The sequence below is a fragment of the Phacochoerus africanus genome, chromosome X (genome assembly GCF_016906955.1).
Source record: "Phacochoerus africanus isolate WHEZ1 chromosome X, ROS_Pafr_v1, whole genome shotgun sequence".
Taxonomy (NCBI): Eukaryota; Metazoa; Chordata; class Mammalia; order Artiodactyla; family Suidae; genus Phacochoerus; species Phacochoerus africanus.
The window spans coordinates 110,847,858-110,869,244 of NC_062560.1; the positions used below are offsets into that span (position 1 = coordinate 110,847,858).

The 21,387-nt window shown below is 39.8% G+C and overlaps 1 protein-coding gene across 8 annotated transcripts in view; it reads right to left on the reverse strand.

The window, feature by feature from the left end:
* Positions 1-7,935: 7,935 nt before the first annotated feature.
* Positions 7,936-21,387, reverse strand: part of ZNF280C (zinc finger protein 280C) — a 59,645-nt gene continuing 46,193 nt past the window's right edge. For all 8 annotated transcript variants that reach the window (XM_047764962.1, XM_047764965.1, XM_047764966.1 and 5 more), the window contains 6 exons: positions 17,988-18,298; positions 17,382-17,522; positions 14,600-14,662; positions 10,469-10,587; positions 9,650-9,686; positions 7,936-9,523 (listed from right to left, as the gene is read on the reverse strand). In XM_047764962.1, the coding sequence (XP_047620918.1) occupies positions 9,514-9,523; positions 9,650-9,686; positions 10,469-10,587; positions 14,600-14,662; positions 17,382-17,522; positions 17,988-18,298 (681 nt within the window). In that variant the 3' untranslated portion in view covers positions 7,936-9,513. The remainder of the gene's footprint in view (positions 9,524-9,649; positions 9,687-10,468; positions 10,588-14,599; positions 14,663-17,381; positions 17,523-17,987; positions 18,299-21,387) is intronic.

Sequence of the window (21,387 nt, forward strand, 5' to 3'; positions counted from 1 at the left end):
GGCTCAGCTTCTGCAACTTTGAGCGGCGGATGCAGAAAGAGGGCAGTGATTATTCTCTTATGGCATCTGAGGGGACAGAATTGCTGCCCTAACTTACAGAGCCCTCCCTCCGTCCACTGTCCCTCATCCCCTCACTGGCAGGGGCCTTGCTCCCTCTGGAAGGACTGGTCTAGGCCTCACTGGTGTCACACCTAGCTCTGACTCCAAGTCCCTTTGACTGAACATGTCCCTAAGGGTTGGCGCTGCTGCAGTAGCAGGACTTGAAATGGGGTCCCAGAGGTTGCCCTAGATTAGCAGTTCCCAAATGCTAGCTCACAGCCAACTGTAGGAAATCAGTTTGTGACCTGTTAAAATGTAGATTCCTGGGGCATCTGCCTGGACACTCTGGTTTATTAGATCTAGGGGCACAGCCCAGGAATTTTTTTTTTTAAATATCCATAGTTGGTTCTTCTTCTTTTTTTTTTGTCTTTTTAGGGCCACACCGTGGCAAATGGAAGTTCCTAGCCTAGGGGTCAAATCAGAGATGTAGCTGCCGGCCTACACCATAGCCACAGCAATGCCGGATCCTTAACCCACTGAGTGAGGCCAGGGATCGAACCCTTGTCCTCATGGATACTAGTCAGGTTCGTTAACCACTGAGCCACAACGGGAACTCCCATACTTGATTCTGATGTGCCTCCAGGTCTCTCTTTCGCTCTTCTTCTTCTTTTCTCTCCTTCCCATAGGCTTCCCTGATAAACTCTAAAATTTGTGACTACCTTTCCTGAGCCAGGCCTTTAAAATTAGTGACCTAGGTAACCATGGAATCCAGTCGGATGAGGCAGATCTTTTCCTGGGATAAATGATACCATACCAGTCATACCAAATGTCCTTGAGCTGTTTGTCTGAGACTAGCAGGCAAGAGTCAGGTGAAGAACTAACTTGGAGCATAAACAGCTCTAATGGTTGAGAAGCACTCTGGACCCCGACACTGAGAAGTCAATGGAGATTGTATATCTGCTGTGCGCCCTCTGCTGGTAAAATTAGTGAAGGCTGGAAAGTGTTTACCAGTAATTTTTCTGATGAATACTGACTATATCCTGGGATGGAAGTCCATACAGAAGGAGCTAAACCTGGTCTCATTCTGGGCACTTAGACACTTGGAATTAGAAAGACTACTAATTAAAAAAGCCTTTATTGAGGTATACTTGATATATAAAAAACAACATATTTACTTTATACAATTTGATGAATTTGGACCTATGCACACACCCCGTGAAACCATCATCATAATCAAGGTAAAAAGCATATCCAGTACCTCCACGTTTCTTTGTGCCCCCTTTTTGTGGCAAGAACTCTTAAAATTTGTTAAGAGGGTAGATCTCATATTAAGGGTTACTCTTATAAGTAAGCTACTTTCACTAAATCACTGGGGCATAACTTTCCTAAAGGAAACCTGTGACCCCTGGTGAGAACGACGAGCCTGGCAGCAGGGAGTGTGGGAGGAGATACTGAGACCCACCTCACCTGTCCAGGGAGACAGATTTTGAAGCTGGGTAGATAAGTAACCCTGGGAACCTTATGAGAGGCTCCTGGGGGGCACAGGGAGAGTCTCCTAAGCCATGATACTGTTGAAATAAGACAGAAATGGACTTCATGACCTGAGCAGACTCTGTAGTTGGTATTTAATCTCTTCTCCAGCAATAAAGCAACTATTATGATTGGTTGCGTTTAAAGTACTGGAGGAAGCGTCAGGTAAAAACACAGATAAGAAACCTGGCATGGAATGCCTGTTGTGGCTCAGCCAGTTAAGGACCAGATGTTGTCTCTATAAGGATGTGGGTTCGATCCCTGGCCTCGCTCAGTGGGTTAAGGATCCAGCATTGCTGTGAGCTGTGGTGTAGGTCAGATGCGGCTCAGATCTGGTGTTGCTGTGGCTGTGGCTGTGGCCGGCAGGTACAGCTCCGATTGGACCCCTAGCCTGGCAACCTCCATATGCTACAGGTGTGGCCCTAAAAAGACAACCAAAAAAAAAAAAAAAAAAAAGAAAGAAAGAAGGAAAGAAAGAAGGAAAGAAAAAAAAGAAGCCTGGCTTATTTCACCCCTTACCCAGCAATCCCAGGTGGAAACCCTGATGCTTCAGATAAAGGGGAAGCACCCAGGTATTGTGGTCCTGCCTATCCTCCCAGGGAGATCCTTAGATGGGAAGGATGATATCAGATCTAGCCTAATTCTCAGCCTCTTTACCTCCAACTTAAATAGTGACAATTATTAATGGCAGCTAACCTTTATTCCTTACTCTGCTAAGTGCTCAGTTATGCGCTTAACAGGGACTATTATGCTTATCTTCACAGTGACCTCTGAGGCGCAGAATGATCAAAGCAGCTTGCCCAGAGTCACATTGATGCCCAGGGTCAGAGCAGGGGTTAACCCAGGGCTGTCTAACCACAGAGCCAGCATCACAATGCTCACTTCTCTTGTAGCTCTATGTCTTTCAAGCCTGAAAGGAAGATGGGCTCCTGGGTCTGAGACCAAGGGCTCCGCTCCTGCTGCATTAGGGACTAAACAGTAGATTAGTTGGAAGTTGATCCTAGATGCCAGGGCTTGATCTGTGAAATCACTCTTAGCTCAGGGGTAGGCCCAGAACCTGGGGGTAGGGACTGAGTAGGTACCTGGGGATCAAACTGTCCTCCTAGGAGGAGAGGGCAGGGCAGGGGGATAGAAAGTCTAGGAACGGGCTGGCTCTAACAGTTGGAACTTAAAAAAAGAGATGCTTTAGAAGAACTTCTTGCACCATTTGAGAGATGGGAAGAAATGACCTTTAATAACCTTTCCTGGTCTCCATTCTTATGAACAGCAACAAGAATAGTGTGATTGTGCACTAGCTTTTTTTGGTGACCGTATGCATTTTTTTTTTTTTTTTTTTTGCTTTTGTCCTTTAGGGCTGCACCGGCGGCATATGGAAGTTCCCAGGCCAGGGGTCCAATCAGAGCTATAGCCACAGGTCCATGCCTGAGCCACAGCAATGCTAGATCCGAGCCGCGTCTGCGACCTACACCACAGCTCATGGCAACACCAGATCCTTAACCCACTGAGCAAGGCCAGGGATGGAACCCGCAACCTCATGGTTCCTAGTCGGATTCGTTTCTGCTGCGCCACAATGGGAACTCCCTGACATAAGCCAGCTATGAAGATAACAACATTTTAGGCTTTGGATAAGGGTTGCTGCCTTGTCTGCAGATCGGAAATCAGTTTTGAAATTGTGCAGATCTTCCATAAGAAAATGTTCAGATTTGTCCAAAGGGAAGATGGTGCTTCCATGATATAAACGAGTCAGTACTTCCTGATACCACTTTATCTTCAGAATGACAAGTGACCTCAGTTTTTCCCTTTGTAAAAATGGGGTTGAAAACCATCTTTACAGGATTTTTTTTGAAGATTTAAATAAGGTCACATATGTGAAATACTGTTTATGGATAAACGTTTGTATATTATACTTTATTCAGTTCTCCTAATATAAGGGGCATTAGGAAGGAACAAGAATGGAAGACTCTTCAGATCATTCAGTTTTAAAATTAAAGCAACATTGAATATATTCTTCTTTTTAATTATTTAGTACTGAGGTCATCTGACCACAAAGCCACTTGAAAGTCACTAAGAAAACTAAATCAGGAGTTCCCGTCATGGTGCAATGGAAACGAATCCGACTAGGAACCATGAGGTTGAGGGTTCGATCCCTGGCCTTGCTCAGTGGGTTAAGGATCTGGTGTTGACATAAGCTGTGGTGTAGGTCGCAGACATGGCTCAGATCTGGTGGTGCTGTGGCTGTGGTGTAGGCCGGCAGCTGTAGCTCCGATTGGACCCCTGGCCTGGGAAACTCCGTATGTCTTGGATGCAGCCCTAAAAAGCAAAAAACAAAACAAACAAAAAACCAAAACAAAACAAAAAAACAAACAAAAAGAAAAAAACCTAAATCAACCTTAAAAAAATCACTTCAATCTGTGGACTGTAGGACATTTGAGTCAATGGATAGACAACTGGTTAAATAGCCTAGTTTTCTAGGCTTGAGATATTGACTGGTTTATCCACGGATTCTTATGCTCCGAGGCTCTGGAGATTTCCTAGATAGAAAACACCCCATGCTATTCTCAATATTTAGCAGGAAAAAGAAACTTGTACAACTTCAAACATTCCTTCTATGTTATAATTAATCTATTCCGGTAGATATACTGGAGAAAATGGAGGAAGGGAAGAAGGAGATAAGGGGCAAACAGATTGAATGAAAATATCCCTAACTTCTGAGAAAAGCAGGTACTTTTAATCTTTCAAAGTCCTACTAAAGGAAAGGCTACTTTACTACTGGAATTTATGATTACACTTTTTCATAAAGTTACTAGTATTAGATAACTAGCTGAGATTTCCGGAAATGAATTCCGGGTAATCATCATTAAAACATTTCCTGTAAAGATGGAATTCTTTCAGCACAGAAGGAATGTTTTCCTCCAAAGCAGATTGGATTCTGCACTCATTTTTAATAAGGCACGGTCTTTTCATCGTCTTGACAGGAAAAGTGAGAACTACCCTCATTTCCCACATTGGAGAATTATGCCCCATGTAATTGAAGTATGGTGATAAGATGTCATCTGCCTCGAAGTTTGAAGGAAGGTACTGCAAGACCTGGGAACTCTAAGGCAAAGTTACGGATGACCCCAGTGCTGATGGACTGCCTCTAAAGCTGTCAATGAGAAGATTGCAGTGATGTGTAGTTCCCAGGGTCTCCTTCCAGCAGTAGGAATAGTATAAATAGCAATGAGAGCATTTGCAGCAGGAGCAGCAGCAGGAAGGCACTAACATGAGTGGCACTAGGGTAAGCAGCATCTTTTTCCCTTTTCTGTTCTTTTTGGACCTCATCTGCAGCATATGGAAGTTCCCGGGCCTGGAGTTGAATTGGATCAACAGTAGCCGTGGCTTGTGGCAACTCCAGATTCTTAACTCATTGAGCGAGGCCAGGGATGGGACCTATATCCTCACAGAGACAACGTCAGGTCCTTAACCTGCTGAGCCAAAAATGGAACTCCCAAGCAATTTACTTGTCTTTTGTCCTTTTAGGGCTGCACCAGTGGCATATGGAGGTTCCCAGGCTAGGGCTTGAATCACAGCTGTTGCTGCCAGCCTACATACACCAGAGCCATAGCAATGCAGGATCCGAGCCACATCTGTGACTTATACCACAGCTCATGGCAATGCCGGATCCTTAACCCACTGAGTGAGGCCAGGGATCAAACCTGCATCCTGATTTTTTGAGGAACTGCCAAACTGTTTTCCACAGTGGTTGAACCATTTTGCATTACCATCAGCGACGTATGAGGATTCCAATTTCTCTTTTAGGGCTTTTGCCTTTGCTGTTGTCTCTCTGAAATGCTCTTCTGATAGATGCCCGAATGGCTCACTTCCTCACCTCCAGATATTTTGCTCAACTGTCATCCTCTCATGGAGGCTTATTCAGATCAGCAAATTTAAAATTGCAACCTCCCAACCACCAAACTATACTCACTATCCTCCTTTCCTACTTAATTCTTCTCCAAAGTATTGATCATCACCTATGTTACTATGTAACTTTCTTAGTTTCTATTGACTGTCTTCCACCACTGAAAAGTAAACTCTACAAGGGCAGACATTTCAGTCTGTTTCACCAGCACCTCAAATAGTGTCCAGCACATAGTTAAGTGCTCAATAAATATTTGCTAAACAAGTAAGTGAGGCCCAAAGAGGTGTTTTGACAAAGCTTGGCAAAATAGAGCAAGAAACTAAGTCTTTGTGGTTCAGAGGTTATTTTTCTAACAATGGTGATAGATTGAAACTGAGCCAATCACACATTTTATTCAGCTGTAACCAAAAAGCAGTCATGAGTGAGATGGCTATTTCTGAATCAGGTGAAAAAATTATTTATAACAGCCTGAAAGTAAAGGGGTCAGACTGTCAGGCTAAAACTCACTAGCACCAATAAAAACTCAACTAACTGCCTACAATAAGCAAACTTAGTACTAAGATGTTTTTATTTAAATCAAGTAAAAAATGATGCTATAGGACATAGAACTTTAAGAGCATCATACTTTAAGAAAATGAACCTAATATAACTGTAAGAAATAGAACCCTATGGAAAAACAAAAATGTGCACCTCTGTCAAAAATACTGATTTAGTAAGCATGTGGTCTATCATATTTGTGAACTATGACAGAGGCAGAGAAAATATCTGTATATAAAAAAAGAACCCATGTTGAAACCACAAAGAAGTTATTCTGGGCAAAAGTTTAAAACTTGGTAATCAATGCTGATGAATCGTTTACTTGAGAATGGTTGCAAATGATAAATTTTATGTTATATATATATTTTTTTGTCTTTTTTTTTTTTTTTTTTTTTTTTTTTGCTATCTCTTTGGGCCGCTCCCACGGCATATGGAGGTTCCCAGGCTAGGGGTCTAATTGGAGCTGTAGCCACCGGCCTACACCAGAGCCACAGCAATGCGGGATCCGAGCCGCGTCTGGGACCTACACCCCAGCTCACGGCAACGCCGGATTGTTAACCCACTGAGCAAGGGCAGGGACCGAACCCGCAACCTCATGGTTCCTAGTCGGATTCGCTAACCACTGCGCCACGACGGGAACTCCTATGTTATATTTTTTACTACAATTTTGAAAAGTAAAACAAATGGGTAGAAAGATGGTGAATGAAAAACATCTTAGAGACAGATAATGTTAATAAAGATTAGAATATCGCAGAAGTCCACTAGCAAGAAACGAGCAACTTTTGGAAATTTTGGAAAATCACTTACAGCAGAAATCAGTCTGGAAAATTAAAACTAATAAACTCAACTCTTTTGACTATTGAGTTACAAGGAGTAGACTACATAACAAGTGGTCATTGAAACTGGCTTTCAATGTTTCTGGTATAGGCTGAATGTTTGTGTCTCCCTCCCCCCACCTAAATTCATACTTCCGAAACCCAATCCCCAATGTGATGGGGTGGGGCCTTATTGGTGATTAGGTCAGGAGGGTGGAGTCCTCATGAATGAGATTAATGCCATTGTAAAGCAGATCCCAGATAACTCTCTTGCCCTTTTCACCATGTGAGGACACACAAGAAGATGACTGTCTATGAGCCAGGAAGCAGGTCTTCAATAAATACCAAATCTGCCAGTACCTTGATCATGGACTTCCCACCTCCAGAACAATAAGAAATCAATTTCTATTGTCTATAAGCCACTCAGTCTGTGGATGAGTTTATAAGCCACTCAGCCCAAATAGGACTAAGTTTCAAAGTACAATTCAAGAAGTTCTAATGTTAAGAGGGAAAAAAAAAGTACTCATGGTTGAGTCAAACAACTTCTGAGCCTACCCACCTTCATGGTTATTAAGATTACAAAGGGAGCCTTTAAAGTTTTAAAAATTAGTAAAATATAAATAATGAGCTTTCAACTGTGCTGAAGGGAAAACTGCAAGACGGATTCAATAGATAGAGCTCTCAGTCTATAGGCCAAGTAATCAGGCTTCTACGTAAGAAGCAAAGCAATGCTCCTAGTTGTATGACAAAATCTACAGCCTACTTTTTATTTTTTTGTCGTTTTAGGGCTGCACCCATGGCATATGGAGGTTCCCAGGCTAGGGGTCCAGTCGGAGCTACAGCTGCCAGCCTACACCACAGCCACAGGCAACACCAGATCCGAGCCACGTCTGTGACTTATACCACAGCTCACGGCAATGCCGGATCCTTAACCCACTTAGTGAGGCCAGGGATCAAACCAGCATCCTCATGGATACTCAGATTCGTTTCTGCTGAGCCATGACAGGAACTTCCCCAAATCTATGGCTTTTATTCAAAATTATTTATGAGAAAATAATCCCTGAGGCACTTTCACAATACAAATTTTATTAAAAAAATAAGTAATAACATCAAAACTGTTCAGCAAATCTATATTCAATGTAACCAAAATAAACAAACACAAAATTAAAAAAAATATACATCTATATATATATGGGCAAGAAACAAGTGCATTTTTTGGTCCCAATATTTTCTGAATATATTATCTTTATCCAAAGGAATTACATTAATGGCTAAGAAGATATAATGTAGATGTACAGAAATGTAACTTTAAAACTTGTTGTAAGGTCTGTAGGAAGTGTTTTTTGCCAATTCTTTATGTGTTTGAACACACAATCACTAAGATAATGTTAATGACAGTCCCAAGATGGACAGAGGATATAATAATGTCTAGTGATCAGAACAATTACCAAATTAAGAAGCTACCAATAAGTAGCTACATGAAATCTGTAGGGAATTCTAAGGAATTTTTTGGAGTTATTAATGAAACAAAACAAACACAAAACAGGTCTTAAAGGAAAGAAATAAAAGAGGACATAACAAAACGGACATTAATAAATTTGGTGAAGACAACATAAAACCAAGATAACAAAATTAAATTAGACTTAAAAAAAATTAAAAAATTGAATATTAGTATTGCTGAAAACTCCTAGGGTTTAATACTGGAAAAAACCTTAAATGACAGTAAAAATAACTAATTTTGGAACTGTAATTTAGAAATTTGTTTTCCAAGAACATGAAAGTAACCTTGGTTCCCTACATAACCACTTTTTATACTCCTTGGACTGCATGCATGCTAGAGGAAGATTAAAGGGCAGCAGCCAAAATGATTAAACTTCAACTTGGATGTTGAAGCATTGATTTGATGGGCTTTTCTTGGTCAGAATGGACCCATAAGCTTACGATCAAGAACCAAAGCCCCCAGTGGGAAGTTGTGCTCAATTTGGTGGGCCTTGAGGTCATCTCTGGCCAAATTTGCATCAGTCTTATGGGAGGCCAGTCATGAAGGAAGGGACTCTCCCCAAGATCTGATTTCTTAAGGCCACAACCTAGAGGAGGTCTCACAGTCAAATAATTCACATTCCTTGGAAAGAGAGAACAGGCATCAGTTGTGTCCATCGAAGGGGGACACTGACCAGGAGTACCCTGGACATTTTTTGAAATTTCTGTGTTGCTTCTGCATCTGAAAAATATGAAAAATAGAACAATGACAGACAAAGAATGAGGAAGAAGACAGCTATCTGACCTAAAAATGTAAGACTTATAAGAAATTAACTAAGAAACCAGACAAAACAGACAAAAAAAGATGAAGAGTCACATCGTTTGGAATGCAATATTCTGAAGGCAAGTATAGCAGAGAAAAACACAATTATTTTAAGCAAAGCAAGAAAAGACCACAGCAATAAAAGTTATTTTTGAAGAGAGCCAACTGGAGAAAAAAGCATATGTTAAGATATGTTAACCTGACACAAAGATAAGGTGGAATAAGAATCTAGTGCCATCTGAAAGCTGAAAAGAGCTGAATAATGAGAGCTAGTGTCATGAACTTGGCTGTTTAACCGCTTTGTGTAAGAAAACACTTCAGAACTTTGAACTTAGGAAATCCCAACTTGTCTTGCACCAGGTTGCACGAGCTCCATAGAGCAGGAATCTATTTCAACAAGCGCTTTAAAAACAAAAACAAAAACAAAATACTTTAATATTTTTTCATTTCTATAAATGATACATTTAAAAAATGCATAGTGCTAAAATCCATCAAAGAAAAATGCACTGAATGAAAATTAAAACTTACTCAGAAGTGGATTCAGAAGCTGAGGTACTTTCGGGAACTGAAATCAGAAGAGTTTTACATTTAGAATAGAATATATGAGGAGTGAAGGGAGTTCCCATTATGGCTCAACGGGTTATGAACCCAACTAATATCCATGAGGATGCGGGTTTGATCCCTGGCCTTGCTCAGTGGGTTAAGGATCCGGTGTTGCTGTGAGCTGTGGTGTCAGTCACAGATGCAGCTCAGATCCCGCTTTGCTGTGGCTGTGGTGTAGGCCGGCAGGTGTAGCTTTGATTCAGCCTCTAGCCTGGGACCTTCCATATGGCACAGGTGCGGCCCTTAAAAAAAAAAAAAAAAGAGTATGTGAAGAATGAAAAGGGGAGGGAGAGAGGAAGGGGATAAATCCAGAGTTTGGAATTAGAATATACAAGTTACTAAAAAAAAAAAAAAAAGAGTAAGTGGCAGAAAAATGCAGCAGGACACACACTGGCTAAGTTCATTAAACAAGTTATCTTATTTGAAAAAAGATACAAATTACTATATACAAAATAGATATGACAAGGTCCTACTGTATAGCACAGGGAACTAAATTCAATATCTTATAATAAACTATAATGGAAAAGAATCTGAAAGAGAATATATGTATAAAGAATCACTTTGCTGTACACCAGAAACTAACACAATATTGTAAATCAACTATACGGCAATAAAATTTTTTTTTTACAAAAGAATGCATGAGAAATGAGACTGTTAATTTAATACAGAAGAGCCCATATTGTGGGCTGATCAAAAAATACTAGAATATCAGAAACCCAAAATATCACAATTATAGTTACATACCATTTTCTATTATAACTTGGCAAGTATGAGTTTTACGTTGACTTAAGTGTTTAGCCATACGATCTAAACCAGAAGAATCAGTTAGGAAATCACATTTAAGGCACACTAGAGTGATGCCCCTATGAAAAAAAAACAGAAAGAAAAGGTTTTTATCTTTCATAACAATACATATACAAGTTGAATCACTGTTTTTCCATGTAATAACTTGTTTTTTACGTGTTACGGTCATCATTTCCCAATTTTGTTATATAAGCCAAATATATATGAAATGGTACAACCATGTATCTAGAAAATGGCATAGCCATGTCTAAATTATGCTAACATTTAGTGCTCGGTAAACTCTTTCCTTTCATGCCGATTTCTAAAAGACCTGAGTGAAGAGAACTAAAAAGCCCAGTGGTGGCTCCACTAATGATTTGCATAATGTATGCAGGACACAATCTTTCTGTGTCTTTGCTCATCTGCAAAACAAGGCTACAATATTCATTCATTCAATGTACATCTGCTGTGAACCTTTTTACATACTCTCTATTACTAGGTGTTATGGATACAAGAGAGAACAAAATTGAGTACACTCAGTGAAGCCTACAATCTAATATTGTACTTAAGTGATAAAATCAGAGAAGAAATGAGACAGTTTTAAAAATAGATCATGTAAAAAATAATAAATAAGACAATGTAATTACTGTTATTATCAGTGTAAACAAAAGATAATAAAGTATAAATGTACTTTTGCAGTTTATTTCATTTATTTATTTTTGGTCACATCTGCAACAAGCAGACGTCCCCAGGCCAGATATCTGACCCAAGTGACAGCAGTGACAATGCCAAATCCTTAACTGCTGGGCACCAGGGAACTCTTTGTAGTTCATTTTAAATATAAATAATTTTTTTTTCTGGTCTTTTTGTCTTTTCTTGGGCCGCTCTCGCAGCATATGGAGGTTCCCAGGCTAGGGGTCTAATTGGAGCTGTAGCTGCCTGCCTACGCCAGAGCCACAGCAACGCGGGATCTGAGCCGAATCTGCAACCTACACCACAACTCAAGGCAACCCCGGATCCTCAACCCACTGAGCAAGGCCAGGGATCGAACCCGCAACCTCATGGTTCCTAGTCAGATTTGTTAACCACTGCGCCACGACGGGAAATACTAAATATGATAATTTAAATTTAATTATTTTACTTACATAGGAATAAAAACCTTAACTGACTTCTCCTCTGCAGCTCTACTTCTAACAGCCTGTTGTGTATTTATAGCCAGCTGTCACACTGGCATGTCAAAAATAGTCTTCATAACTAAAGTCATGTGGATGAAAAAGCACTCCTCCTGACTGGTCTCCCTTATGCCATGTCCCTAACGCAAAGGCTCAAAATTTTCTTCTTTTCTCCCCTAAAACAGTTAATATTTCAACATTTTTATAGTATTAAAAATTTTTTTTGTCTTTTTAGGGCCGCACTTGCGGCATATAAAGGTTCCCTGGATAGGGGTGAAATCGGAGCTGAAGCTGCTGGCCTACACCACAGCCACAGCAACGCCCAGATCTGAGCCGGGTCTGCGACCTACACCAGAGCTCACCTCAATGGTAGATCCTTACCTCACTGAGTGGGGCCAGGGATTGAACACACATCCTCATGGATACTAGCTGGGTTCGTTACTGCTGAAGGACAATGGGAACTCCTTTTCCTTTCTGACTTTTAATTCGTGCTATTTCTCTCAACTGAAATGGCCCTGTGGCTCTTTTTATCAGTAGAAACATTTCTTTTTTTGAAATCACTAACTCTCACTGCACTTATTACAAACCTCCTTGTATAAATTCTTGTAGTTATTTATGTTCACACTTTATCATAAATTGTACATTCCTTGAAGGTTGGTGCCAAGCCTTCCTCGTCACTGTCATCTTTACAGGACCTGCTACATTGTGTTATACTTGATAGATGTACAATAAATAAAGAATGAACACTGCATTTTAACAAAATATTAATTACAAAATTTATTATTCTATAAAATTATAAATACGCTAACGCATACACAGAAAATAACCAATTTTCTATGAGAAAAAAAAATCTCAGATGTCTAAAGTCATATAGTTATTTTATTTTGTATTTTTATTTTTGTCTTTTTTTGTCTTTTTAGGGCCACACCGTGGCATATGGAGGTTCCCAGGCTAGGGGTCGAATCGGAGCTGTAGCTGCCAGCCTACACCACAGCCTCAGCAACGCCAGATCCGAGCCGCATCTGCGACCTACACCACAGCTCACGGCAACACCAGATCCTTAACCCACTGAGTGAGGCCAGGGATCGAACTGCAACCTCGTGGTTCCTAGTCGGATTGGTTTCTGCTGTGCCACGATGGGAACTCCAAAAGTCATACAATTATTTTAAGAACCAAACACAGAACTGAATTTGACAACACTGACATAAAAAGTAGTCTCATCTTTAGAATTAATAAACTCTTTTCATTCTTATAAAAATTTTGAGTAAAGGTAACACCTAATATAGTTTTATTAGAATCTTCTAATTCCTTGAATTTAGTAATATTTTAAAAATAACACTAATACATTTTTAAAATGGAATCTACTTTCCTCTGCCTATGAGCTATTGGTCTGACATCCACATATTCCACATGCTATTTTCAACATTAATTTACTCAACAAATGTTTGCGGAATGCCTTCTGTGTGTCAGGCACTATTCAATGCCCAGCAAATGTCTGGCATAGACAAATATCTGAACCATACCCATTCTAGTAAGATAACATAGACAATAAACAAGAGGATGAAATATACAATATATTGGACAGTAAAAAGCTGCTATGAAGTACAAACAAAGCAAGAAAGGAAGATAAAAAATGCTGGGTGTGGGGTTCAGTGCAAAGGATACTATTTAAGGAGTTCCCGTTGTGGCGCAGTGGTTAACAAATCCGACTAGGAACCATAAGGTTGCAGGTTCGATCCCTGGCCTTGCTCAGTGGGTTGAGGATCCGGGGTTGCCATGAGCTGTGGTGTAGGTTGCAGATTTGGCTCGGATCTGGCGTTGCTGTGGCTGTGGTGTAGGCGAGCAGCTGTAGCTCTGATTAGACCCCTAGCCTGGGAACCTCCATATGGCACAGGAGTGACCCAAGAAAAGGCAAAAAGACAAAAAAAAAAAAAGGATACTATTTTAAATGGAGCAGTCAAGGAAAGCCTCACTCACTGGAGTAGAGGCCTAAAGGAGGTGAGAGAGCTAGCTAGTCATGAGGATATCTGGGGAAGAGTGAATGAGGCAGAAGGGATAATAAATACAAAAATCCCAAGACAGAGCATCACCTCTTCTACTTTTCACTGACCCAAGCATGAAAACAAGTATTGGCTAAATTTAAGTCTATGTCTTGGTTTGGTGCTACAAAGATCTTGACACTGGTATTTCAAATAGCAATGACAGCAGGAACAAAATAATTAAACAAAAGAAGATGGAGTCAGAAGGAATCAGAAGAGTGTGAGGAAGGAGTTCCTGTTGTGGCTCAGTGGTTAATGAATCCGACTAGCAACCATGAGGTTGTGGGTTCGATCCCTGGCCTTGCTCAGTGGGTTGGGGATCTGGAGTTGCTGTGGCTGTGGCGTAGACCAGCGGCTACAGCTCCGATTGGACCCCTGGCCTGGGAACCTCCATATGCCGCGGGAGTGGCCCTAGAAAAGGCAAAAAGACGACCAAAAAAAAAAAAGCGTGAGAAAAAAAAGTTGCTTAGTGGATTCTATGCTAAGTGTGTGTGGTATAACCAAAATTCATTAGCAATGCCTTTGGAACGGTAAAGTTACCCATTTTTTTAAAAAAAATTAAAAACCTAAGAATTGCGAGGGCACCAAAGTAGTGTTAGTCACTTTACTAGGTATCTTAAAAGTCTTTTAAATACTCAAATATTGCTGAAGAGCCTTATTTTTAAATTTTATAATGCAAATCCATGTGTTTCATCTCAATGCCTGACATCACTGAAACAAAGTTTAATCAGAGAATATAAGCAATCCTCTCTCTGACCTAAGGATATAATGAATAGATTGTCCAGTAGCAATCATTTCACTTTACAAACTAGGCTCTCTCCAGTATCAGGTTAAAAAGTTATCATTTTTAAATAGAGTGAAAAAAAGATCAATTTAGTTACCTGAGAGTTCCAGAATGCTTCTTAAAAATATAAAACCGTTTAGCTGGCTGGTTGCTATGAGAGCTGGAGAGACAAAAGAAAAGTGAGATTTTATTACACAATAAGCAATTAATTAATTTTATGACCATATTTCAAGCCTATGCTTAGTTTCTTAGTTTTGAATAAAAGACCATGTTTTAAATTAGAAAATTCTATTAGCATATTTGTTTAATTCAAGATTTTAATCTTACATTTCTTTTTTTCTTTCTTTCTTTCTTTTTTTTTTTTTCTTTTTAGGGCCGCACCCACTGCATATGGAGGTTTCCAGGCTAGGGGTCGAATTGGAGCTACAGCTGCCAGCTTACACCACACCCACAGCAACATGGAATCCTTAACCCACTGAGTGAGGCCAGGGATCGAACCTGCGTCCTCATGGATGCTAGTCAGATTCGTTAACTTCTGAGCCATGAAGGGAACTCCTACCTGTGTATTTTCTAAGAACATTTTTTTTTTGTCTTTTTGCTATTTCTTGGGCCGTTCCCTCGGCATGTGGAGATTCCCAGGCTAGGGGTCCAATCGGAGCTGTAGCCACTGGCCTACACCAGAGCCACAGCAACGCGGGATCTGAGCCGCGTCTGCAACCTACACCACAGCTCACGGCAACGCCGGATCGTTAACCCGCTGAGCAAGGGCAGGGACCGAAGCCGCAACCTCATGGTTCCTAGTCGGATTCGTTAACCACTGCGCCACGACGGGAACTCCATAAGAACATATTTTCTTGAGAATAATCTTAAATGATCATACCCCACCACTATAAAAAGAAATTAAAAAACCTTTAGAGTTAAAAATGCAAAGAGCATCAAATTAAATTTTTTTTACCTATTTAAGAGTTGAGAACAATTTAAAGGTATGTGCTAATAATGTATTTGGCTATTATGTAAACTATTATGAATAACAATTACTTATTACTTTCTAATCTTAATATATTTAGCAGGGGGGAGAATCTGAATAATCCTTGAAGTAAGTGCTTCTTGGGCCAAATGACATTACTTGCCATCAGGAAAATGAAAAATTTTAAAATATCTTTTGCAATTATTGGGAGAGCTTTTAAAGAAAGCGAATTAAAGGAAGCAGAGCTCATGAGTTAAAACAATGCTTCCTATACACACAGACAGAAAACCACTAACCTAATTTTGCAATATGTGCTAATAGCTTTTATACCCCCTTTTAAACTGGTAAAGAAGGCTTTTCTGTATTAGAAAACCAGGTAGAATTAGCCAGGATTAGTGTAGCACAGTACTACGCTGTGTGGTCCATAGTGAGGAGGGATGGACTGTGGGTCTGGGACTTGCATATGCACACTGGGGTATATAGAATGACTGGCCAACAGGGACCTGCTGTATAGCACAGAGAACTCTATCCATTTTATTCTGTGATAAACTATGTGGGAAAAGAATCTGAAAGAGAATGGATGTGTGTACATGTTTACCTGAATCAGTTTGTCATATAGCAGAAATTATCACAACCTTGTATATCAACTATAACTCAATAAAACTTTTAAAAATGAAAAAAAATACGGTCTACAGACCAGCAGCATCTTCATCACTTGGGAGCTTATTAGAAATACAAAGTCTCGGGAGTTCCCACTGTGGCTCAGTGTAACAAACCCAACTAGTATTCACGAAGATGCGGGTTTGATCTATGGCCTCCCTCAGTGGGTTAAGGATCCAGCATTGGAGTTCCTGTCGTGGTGCAGCAGAAATGAGTCCGACTAGGAACCATGAGGTTGTGGGTTCAATCCCTAGCCTCGCTCAGTGGGTTAAGGATCCAGCATTGTCATGAGCTGTGGTGTAGGTTGCAGATGCGGCTCAGATCGAGCATTGCTGTGGCTGTGGTGTAGGCGAGCAGCTGTAGCTCTGATTAGACCCCTAGCCTGGGGACCTCCATATGCCGTGGGTGTGGCCCTAGAAAGGACAAAAGACAAAAAAAATTTGTTAAAAACCCCTGAAAATATTTGCAGATGGAAGGAATGTGGTAGAGAGAAAGATGAAATAAAGGTGCATGAGATTGTGGAGGAAATGGAGGAGATGAGGGGCGGGGTTAACTTTGACAAAGTAGACATGTCTTTTTCTGAGATTAATGTCTAGACAAAGGGAAAAAAACCTTGAGGTAGAAAAAAGTAAATCTTGGGGGAAAAAATGAAAAAGATGACCTCTGAGTAATTAGTAGGCAGGGTTAACAACTGAGAGACTAGAATAAAATCTTGAAGGTACTGAAAAGGATTTAAACAGATGCTGTAGATCAAAAACGAGGAGGCTTTTTTTTTTTTTTAAGAGGAGGCATTTTTAAAAAGATAGGACCATATTAAAGATCATGAATTCAGAGCTGATTGAATCAAGCAAAGTTTGGTGGTCTAGAATTGAGCACAGAGAAAGAACAAAAAGGATAAAAGCATCAAGGATAGTAAGGTTAAATATGACTGAAGATATGGCAGTTTTTTGTTTTTTGTTTTTTGTTTTTGCCATTTCTTGGGCTGCTCCCGCAGCATATGGAGTTTCCCAGGCTAGGGGTCCAATTGGAGCCGTAGCCACCGGCCTACGCCAGAGCCAACAACAGCGCGGGATCCAAGCCGCGTCTGCAACCTATGCCACAGCTCACGGCAGCACCCGATCCTTAACCCAGTGAGCAAAGGCAGGGATTGAACCTGCAACCTCATGGTTCCTAGTCGGATTCGTTAACCACTGCGCCACGATGGGAACTCCGATATGGCAGTTTTGACTGGCAATGCACATGTTTAACTCACCTCACCATATGATTTATAAAGGCTTTGTTACAGTTAGTGTTGTATTTGCAAAAATTACAGTGGATATATATTGAAAAGTGGCTTGCAAAATCTTTTATTTTGGAACGACACTCAATGCACTTGTGAACTCCCCGGTGACACCTTTTGGAGACAGAAAAAAAAAATGACAAAAATATACTATAAAACAACAACAAAATAAGGCAAAGCCTTATTAATATTTTACTAATAGAAGCCAAGGCATTTATTTAAATCTTTAAATAGAGACATGTAATTTGAAAATTTGCTTTGAAACATCAAGCTAGAATAAATGTAAAAAGTCTAACAGTAGTTAATAGTGTTTCCTTGGAATAAAAAAGGTCACACTAACCAATTCAACTATCACAAAATATAAGATTAGTGTAAAAGATGACAATTATACGTAGGAATTCAAGTTCTGTCCAGCAGTTGCAAAAAGTACCTTTTTATTATCTTCTTGGTCTTTATGCCAGATAAGTGATTATCATGTAAATGTGCAAGGGAACTCTAGTGATATGGTAAGCTATATTAAAATAACCTTTAATATTTAATATTAAATTAATATTGTATATCAGGAATAAAAGATATTACCTTAAGTTCTTCAAAGCTATGCTGATTTTATTCTTCCTGTTGCGTTGTTTCTTTTGCTTGTAAGAGGTTTTTGCTTTGTATTTACATGCACTTCTACCTTGCTTACTTGCATTAGATCTACTTGCAGTGGATGTAGTTGCACGAGGCTTTCCTGTCTTAGCTTTACTTGCATGAGATTTTGTAGGACTTTTAGCAGTTGTACTTTTAGACTTTGGAGGTAAGACTTGAAGAGAAGAAGTGCTTGGAGTACACTTGGAAGTTGTAGCTGATGGTCTTGAATGAAGAGGTCCAATTGACGCTCGAATAGTAACCTATAAAAATGAAGGAAATACATATATACATTTGAAAATTAATCTTCATGTTAATATTAACAACATCACACATTATGTAAGCCATAATTGGTTTTTAACAAGGGTACCAAAACAACTCAAAACAACTCAGTGGGTCTTAGCAACAAAACAACTCAGTGGGTCTTAGCAACAAATCGTGCTGGGACAACTGGATATCCAAATGCAGAAGGAATTTGGACCCCTACCTCATACTAAATACAAAAATTAACTTAAAATGCATTGAAGACCAAATTATAAGAGCTCAAACTATAAAACTCTTGGAAGTAAACATAGGACCAAATCTTCATGACCTTGGGTTAGCCAACAATTTTAAAAATATGACACTAAAAGCACAAGCAACCAAATAAAGACTAGATAAATGGATTTCATAAAAATTAAAACTTTTGTACTTCAAAGGACACTATTAAGAAAGTGAAAAGTGAGTTCCCATTGTGGCTCAGTGGTAATGAACCCAACTAGTATCCATGAGGATGTGGGTTCCATCTCTGGCCTCATGCAGTAGGTTGAGGATCTGGCGTTGCTGCAAGCTGTGGTGTAAGTGGCAGATGTGGCTCAGATCCCACGTTGCTGTGGCTGCGGGGTAGGCCGGCAGCTGTAGCTCCAATTCGACACCTAGCCTGGGAACTTCCATATGCTGTGGGTGTGGCCCTAAAAAAAAAAAAATCAAAAGAAAGTGAAAAGACAACCACAGAGACAAAATATCTGCAAATCATATCTCTAAATACTAAATACAGAATTATAAAGAACAAAATATCTGCAAATCATATCTCTAAATACAGAATTATAAAGAACTCTTACAACTCAGTAAAAAGACAACCCAATTAACAAACAGGCAGGAGTTCCCAACATGGCGCAGTGGAAACGAATCCGATTAGGAACCATGAGGTTGCAGGTTGCAGGTTCGATCCTTGGCCTCGCTCAGTGGGTTAAGGATCCGGCGTTGCTGTGGTTCTGGCATAGAATGGCAGCAACAGCTCTGATTAGATCCCTAGCCTGGGAATCTCCATATGGGGCGGGTGTGGATACTGCATTGCGGTGAGCTGTGCTGTAGGTTGAAGATGTGGCTCAGATCTGGCGTTGCTGCGGCTGTGGCGTAGGTCAGTAGCTGTAGCTCCGATTGGACCCCTAGCCTGGGAACCTCCACATGCTGTGGGTATGGCCCTAAAGAGAAAAAAAAAACAAACAAACCCCAAAACAGGCAAAAGGTCTGATAGGCATTTCCTCAAAGATATACAAATGGCCAATAAACACATAAAAAGATGCTCAACATCATTAGTCATTAAGGGAATACAAATCAAAACTCCAATAATATTAAGTTCCCTGGTGGCTCAGTGAGTTAAAAATCCAGTGTTGTCACTGCTATGGCTTGGGTCACTGCTGTGATGTGGGTTCAATAAAAAAAACTTAAACCAAAAGGAGTTTATCACTTCAAACCAACTAGAAAGGCAGAATAAGACAGATACTGACATGTGTTGACAGAATGTGGAGAATATTAAATATATTCCCACCCTAATATACTTCCAGTGGGAATGTACAATAGTACAGTAGCTTTGGAAAATGGTTTGGCAGTTTTTCAAAATGTTAAAACATAAGAGTTACCATATAACCCGAGGTGTTCCACTCCTAGCAAAAGAAATGTCCACACAAAAACTTGTACATGAATTTTCCTGAGAGCATTATGCATAATAGTCAAAAAGTAGAAACAACTCAGAAAGTGCTCATCAACCCATGACTGGATAAGTAGAATATGATATATTCATACAATGGCATAATATTCAGCCATAAAAAAGAATAGAGTACTGATACATAAATACTGATACAGCCTTAAAAAAGAATGAAGTACTGATTGATACAAGCTATTACATGGATGAATCTTAGAAATGTTTTGCTAAGTGAAAGAAACCAGTCACAAAAGGCCACATATTGTATGATTCCATTTATGTGAAAGATCCAGAACAGGAAAATCCATAGGGATAGAAAGTAGGTAAAAGATTCAAGTTTGCCTGTTGCTGGTGGAGGCGAAATTGAGAGTGACTCTTAATGGATATGGGGTCTCTTTAGGGGGTGATAAAATGTTCTAAAATGATTGTAGTGTTGTTTTCACAATTCTGTGAATACGCTAAAAAACCACTGAATTTTATACTTAAATGGGTGAATTGTATAGTATATGGATTATATCTCAATAAAGCTGATGCCCAAAAAAACAGTGGGATGCAAAAAGTTAAATACGGGGAGTTTCCATTGTGGCACAGCAGGAAAGAATCCTACTAGCATCCATGAGGATGTGGGCTGATCCTTGGCCTCGATCAGTGGGTCAGGGATCTGGTGTTGTCATGGGCTGTGGTATAGGTCGCAGACATGGCTTGGATCCTGTGCTGCTCTGGCTGTGCTGTAGGCCGGTGGCTACAGCTCCAATTCGACCCCTAGCCTGGGAACTTCCATATGCCTGGGTGTGGGTCTAAAAATAAGAAAAAAAAAAGTTAAATATAATTAGGTAAGTCTCCCATTATTCTAAATGGTCATACCAATTAAATGAAATTTACCTCAATATTTATTTACTGTTGTAATACTAGTTTTGTATTGGCTGCATTTATCTGATAACACAGATATTAATGGATAATTAGGAGTTAGTACAAATTATATGAATATCAAAAAGCACATTCCATGGCTATTTTATGCTCTGATATAACTAAACAACTTTTGAAAATGTAGAAGTCAATATTTAAATCTCAAAACCCGAAATAACTCTGGAAAGGCCTGCTTTACTCTTTGGTAACTATAAAACAGATCTCCAGAACCACTACATTGTACACCTGAAACATATATATTGTACATAAACTATACCTCAACTAATCCCCCCGCAAAAAAACCCCCAGATCTCCAGTAAATGTGACCTGCTCTTTCTAGGGGCTCACTGGGCAGGATTTATGGTTCCAAAGGTTATTGTGGAGGTTACATCAATTCATCACACAGTATGGAGAGTTCAATAATATTCAGAATTTTCTTATTATTTTTAAAAAAAATTTTTTTTGCCTTTTTTTTTTTTAAAT